At 32.7% G+C, this 6,193-nt stretch overlaps 1 protein-coding gene across 2 annotated transcripts in view; it reads left to right on the forward strand.

Moving 5' to 3' along the window:
- Positions 1–6,193, forward strand: part of LOC107038798 (tyrosine-protein kinase receptor torso) — a 30,451-nt gene that overhangs the window by 22,175 nt on the left and 2,083 nt on the right. Inside the window, exons 12-16 of one of the 2 annotated variants that reach the window (XM_015258080.2) lie at positions 1,008–1,110; positions 1,181–1,240; positions 1,351–1,424; positions 2,650–2,864; positions 3,742–3,879. In XM_015258080.2, the coding sequence (XP_015113566.1) occupies positions 1,008–1,110; positions 1,181–1,240; positions 1,351–1,424; positions 2,650–2,864; positions 3,742–3,879 (590 nt within the window). The remainder of the gene's footprint in view (positions 1–1,007; positions 1,111–1,180; positions 1,241–1,350; positions 1,425–2,649; positions 2,865–3,741; positions 3,880–6,193) is intronic. The other variant, XM_015258081.2, reaches the window with a different exon arrangement.

Consider the following 6,193-nt stretch of genomic DNA (forward strand, 5'->3'; position numbering starts at 1 on the left):
ATCTAGTGACTTCTTATTAAATATCCAATAGAATCAGCCCAAAAAAAATAGGATTTTCCAATAGAAATCCTATAGAAACCCCATAGAATTCCTATAGAATTCCAATTAAATTTTCTAGCAAATTCGCTAGGTTTTCTATTGAATTTTTTCATGCATGCTTTCAGAACTCAATTACTTAACAACTAGCTATGTATTACCCTCGGTGTTATCCCCTTCATTAAGGAATTTTTGCTTCGAATGGAAGCTTTGTAATCGGTCAATTTTTTTATCCTCTAATTTTGCTTGGAAACAGGGTTGCCAGATTTTGGCGATTTATAGCCAAAACCTGTACAATTTTAAATGGGGTGACGTCACGATCTGGTAACACTGCTTGGAGATGACTTAGAATGCCATGAAACATCGAGATATTATGTTATTACAGAATGCCTGTGTGGAAAGGCTCGACCCCCTGCTTGTTTTGGTTTCCTAATGAAAAATTATTTTTTTCGTGGTCAACAAAAATTCTACGGATTGAAAGAGAAGAAATGATTTTAAGAATAAAGTGCGTAGAATTTTGAAAAAACCCGGGATTATTTTCAATCTCTAAAAAACCCGAGTTTTTTTTAATTGTTTATTTTTCTATTTAGATAGCCCGATGAAGATCTCGAATTTTCCAGAAAATCCGTGTATTTTCTGGAATTTTTCCGAAGACTTTTATCTAAGAAGTACTTGAAGTTGTTACAAGGATTTTTAGATTTCCAAACCGTGACAAAACGAATAGAGATTCAACAGTTCGAAAAATGATCTATTGTACAGGAATTATGTTTCCAATTGGATTACGAAAAGGAAATTATTCTTAATGAAGAATATACTATCTTGAATTAAGAATTGATATTCTCAGTTCAATAATATTTCCCTGGAATTCCTGATTCATTTATCCTTAAATCGAGAGTATGAAAATTCTTTCAATTCATTGTACTCAAATTTTTTTCATCTATTATATCCAAATAATACCAATTCTTTCGCAGATATGGAAAACAATAATGGAGGATTCTTCGCGTCGCGAAGCCAAGTGCAAGTTGATAAACGAAAGAAACAGCAGAAACCCAGAATTTTTCGGCCCAGAATATGGTAAACACGAGATATTACTGAGTCAGTTTCATTTGAATGTAATTAAAGTCAGTGTTCGTAACTTTTTCAGCAAACAATCAAGAAACAGCAGTGTCTAATACGCTTTACGACATGCAGCAAGGTAACACTCGTAAATATCCCCAATGATTACTTAAGGAACGACCATTTCGAAATTTTCACCAAGTATACTTACTGCGGAAGCACCTTAAAATGAACTTGACAATAACACTGTATTTACAGATATGCTGAACACCACCGAGGACATCACTGGCGCTGATTTGCTCAGTTTTGCACTGCAAATCGCTAACGGAATGGTAAATATATACTTAAGAGGAGAAATATATACTATGAGTTTTTAAAGTCACGGGCGATTGGAGTGAGATTTCTCATACATTGAAGATTGATTATGTCTAAAAACGAATAATTAGTGCAAAAAAATTGATTGTTTATTGGGCGTTTGCCCCGCGCACGTTTAATATGTTAAAAATAGTGCAGGGCCTCCAATTGTTGACCTACAGACGTTTTTTTCAAAATTTTTGGAAAAATGTGTGCAATAATAATTCCGAATTGGTTTTTTGAAATTCGACTCCTACGCAGCTAATTTTGTTTTGTTTAGGGCTCGGGTGGATTATCTTTCGGACGTTATCTTGATTGTTTTTCCATCTCCATAATGTAAAATATATTACAATTTTCATTGAATTTTACATCACGTAGGAGTCCCTAAAAATTATGATTGCACGGCGAGAAATGTTCAGTAAAAATTACGGAACTCACAATTCACTCACCGATTACGGAATCGACTCAAAAAATTTGAGTGACGGTATCGTAATTTTTCACAGGAGATTGACATAAAAATTACGAAACGCTCCGGAAAAATTCCGTGACAGTTTCGTAAAATTTTCTACAACCACATTTCGCTCCGGAATTACGGAAAAGATACGTAATTTTTATTGAATATTTCTCTCCGTGTGTACAATCAACAAAAGTAGGAAAAGACGTTGAACATTTTCAAATAGTGTTTTTAATAAAGATTTAGAAATAAGTCCGACAGAGAGCTTAAAACTCATAGTAGTCTCCAGGGATCTCCATCAATATTAAATTTCCATAATATTACAAGAATTTGAGCCTTACATTAATGAAGGTTTGAAATATGTTGATCTAATTTTTCAAATACTGTAATATTAATAATTAGATTTTTTTCGAATAATGATGAATTAAAACTTGGCAATATGGAACTGTAAATTCACCACTAAGTAAATAATTCAAATTTCTTAAAAGGGGATTTTCGATTACACAAATAATCGACAATCTTCCTACCTCAATTATTGAGTGATAAAATAGTTAAAAATTTGAATATTTGAATATTTGAATTGATGATACTTAAGTACTCGAAAATTGTAAGAGTAATGTTAACTAATTGATGGCTACAATATTTAACGGTAATTAGATATTATGAATTTGGCTATCCCTGCTAGTCTCCCCTTAACAAACGATATAACACCTTCAGAGACTGTAAATAATGATTAATTTGTTATACAGAAATTTTTATCGCTGAATCGAATAGTGCATCGGGATTTGGCTGCCAGGAATGTATTAGTTTGTAGTGACAGAACAGTGAAGATATCCGATTTCGGACTCAGTCGGGATATTTATCAGGATAGTGTTTACAAGAAACAGGGAGATGGAAAACTGCCACTCAAGTGGATGGCGGTGGAGGCATTAACGCATCAGATATATACGAGTCAGAGTGATGTGTAAGTGAAATTCCAGAACACGTACGAAAAACTTCAATAAAAAAAAACTCTGCGTTTTTACTATAGGAAATTCTGTTGAAAATCTATGAAAATTCCATTGCAATTCCATTGAAATTCTAAATACCTTCGACAATTTTCATTTGTGATACGAAATACTCGATAGAAAAAATAAATAGGGTAAACTGCCCAGTAGATGGACGCCTAAGAAAACCGCCCAGTAGATGGACCTTTGTTTTTTTTGGCAATTGAAAAAAAAATTGATCAAAAAAAAATCGCCATTCAGGGATTAAGAATCACAACAGTTAGTGAAAATTTAAAGCAACAATTCGCATTTCAACTTTTTTTTGTGTAATTTTCTATCCAAAAGTAACTCGTTCATCTATAGGGCAGTGTCCATCTACTGGGTGGCTTACCCTAGATCTTGTTTTTGCTTCTGAATGGAAGCTGTGTAAATGCATTTTTTTTCAATTCTCTAATTTTGCTTGGGAATGACTCAGGCTGTCACGAAACGTGGAGAAATTATATTTTTAGCGAGTGCCTGTATGAATGTGTGCATGTGTGTTAAGGATGCAAAATGACGGTAATTTTTTACATGCCTCCAGCATCATGTTGACATTTTCTCTGTAAGAATTCTTGGGCATGTTTCATATAAGTTTTGTTCCGAAGATTTTATCATGAGGAATAAAAAAAAATATAGCAGAAAAATACAAATCTATTGCTTTTTTTCTATTAAGTGGCTCTTAACAAAATGACAGGGTGAAATTACACAATCTGTTAGATAATTCATGCAAAAAATTTCATGACGGTTGGGCGAAATTTCCTATTGTGAAAATAGAAATGCAAGACGAGTTTTATGATTGATTTTTTATTTCTTCAGATGGTCCTTCGGGATTTTACTGTGGGAAATTGTGACTCTGGGGTGCAACCCTTATCCCGACACACCTACACATATGATCCTGCAGGTTCTGAAGACTGGGTACAGGATGGAGAGACCCAGTAATTGTGGAAAAGAATTGTAAGTTGATTAATTTAATAATTCAATAGCGAAGCGAATACACGAGATGAGTAAACTTGAGGGTGAAATTTTATTGGATAGCTTTGAATTAATTGGAAAACCTCCCGCATTCGTTAGCAAATTCTATCAGATTTTTCTTGGAACTTATAGTTTTTAATAGAGAATATTTGATTCTAAAAAATACAATAGATTATTATTCTCCGTTCCACTGTATTCTGTTGGAATTTTTTTTACAAGAATTTTTGAGCATTAATTATCTGAATTTTTTCCGTTTTCACGGATGAAAAAATTTAATAGAAAATCCTAGCGAATTCGCTAGACAATTCTATTGAATTTCTATTGAACTTTCTATTATTTTTTGGCCGATTCTACTGAAATTTTCAATAGAAAAGTCTATCGAAAACGTCAGAAGAATTTGATTTTTCTATATAACTTATTCTATTAAGATATTTCCTATAGAATGTCCTCGGTTCAAATTTTCTCCGTTTTTTTGGCTGATGTTTTTGATGAGAAGAAAAGAAAAATAGAATGAAAAAAACTTGGAAAATTTGAGCAGAGAAAATTCTATAGAAAATATCTAAAGAGAATAAGTTATACAGAAAAATGGAATTCTATTGAATATTTCAATACAATCGGCCAAAACCCAATAGAAAGTTTGATAAAATTTCCTAATGAATTCTCTAGGTTTTTTTATTAATTTTTTTTTTCGTTCATGTTATTTGTACTGAAAAAAAAGCGGAAAAATACGGGAAAAATTTATGCCCCAGATTTTTATACAAGAAAAAAATTAAGAAATGGAACAGAAAGTCTATGAAATTATCAATAGAAATCGTATAAAACTTATTAAAACTTATTAAATTTAGCAAAGACGATCTATCTCATTTTCTCTCCGATATTGATAATTGTGCAGAAATTGCATGAATATGTAAAAACTCTCAGAACTGATCGTAACTAACATTATTACTATATTATAAGTAAATACTTTATACCTGATACTCGCCATATTCTTATACTTTTAGCATCTAAAATGATATGAATTGTATTTATTTTAATGGAAGTAATTTTCGTTGATTTTAGTTTAATAAAAGTAATTTTAATTGAAATAAATAAATAAAACGAAGAAAAATTCAATGCAATTTCCCAGCGGAACCGTACAGTTTCTCTCCCAAATTTTCTCAAACATGGAAGATCGGAGAGAACGTGAATCTAGAGCAATCGAACTCATCCTCATTCCCAAAAGTTTGAAGATAAAGACATTCACAGGAGATTCAGCCATTTCAAATCTACAGGGTGACAATTAGGAAGTTGCCTAAACTAATCGTTTATAACTTTGAAATGAGTGCTAGGAAAAAAAAAGAAAAATACATATGAATTGAGTAAAGATGTCATTTTTATTAGGAATTAGTTTCAGTTGAATCAGACACTTCTAATAGATACTTATTGAGATTTGAAAAAAATTGACAAATTGAGCCAGGAGATAACTATTAATGGTAAATATTTTCCAAATGATCTCCAATCGAATTTGCCCAATAATCAAGCCGTTTTCGGAAACTATGAAAAACTTGTTCAATCTGAGATGGAGAAATACCAGAAATTCCGTCTCTGATGGCTTTTTTCAAATCATCTTTGGTCTCAGGTTTTTCCCCATAAACATTATCTTTCAGGAGGCCCCATAAGAAGAAGTCACACGGGTTCAAATCGGGTGAATAAGGGGGCCATTCCATACCTCCATGCGCAAACTTGGGGTATCCTAATCCGATGACGCGATCACATACACTTCATAAATAGCTTCAAATACGTCCGTAGTTCTATGCGGTGTAGCACCATCTTGCAGAAAATGATAGTTCTTAACCAATCCTCTTCTTTTAGCCAAAGGGAAAAATTTAGTGTGTAGCATTTCTCGATAACTATTGCCTGTAATGGTCCCTTCTATGAATTCTAAGTGTATTGTTTTGATTGAAATAGCTGCCCAAACAGTCACTTTAACAGGGTGTAAAGACTTTGCCTCAGATGAGTGTGGATTTTCGCGACCCCAAAAACGGTAATTTTGTGTTTACATATCCATTTAAATAAAAGTGAGCTTCGTCTGTGAAGATTATGTGATTGATGTCGATCTCATCATTTTCAAATTTCTGTGTCATAATTTTACAAAACTCAATTCTTTTGTTTTTGGAATCTTCTGTGAGCAAATGATGGGTCGTAATTTTGTAAGGGTGTAACTTGAAGAAATTCTTCAATATTAATCTCAGTGTCTCTCGGTTCAGTTTCAAAGTTGCCGCTGCTTTTCGTATCGAATCCGTTGGATTATTCTTGA

Source organism: Diachasma alloeum, unplaced genomic scaffold, assembly GCF_001412515.2.
Source record: "Diachasma alloeum isolate Michigan unplaced genomic scaffold, Dall2.0 Dall_scaffold_00288, whole genome shotgun sequence".
Taxonomy (NCBI): domain Eukaryota; kingdom Metazoa; phylum Arthropoda; class Insecta; order Hymenoptera; family Braconidae; genus Diachasma; species Diachasma alloeum.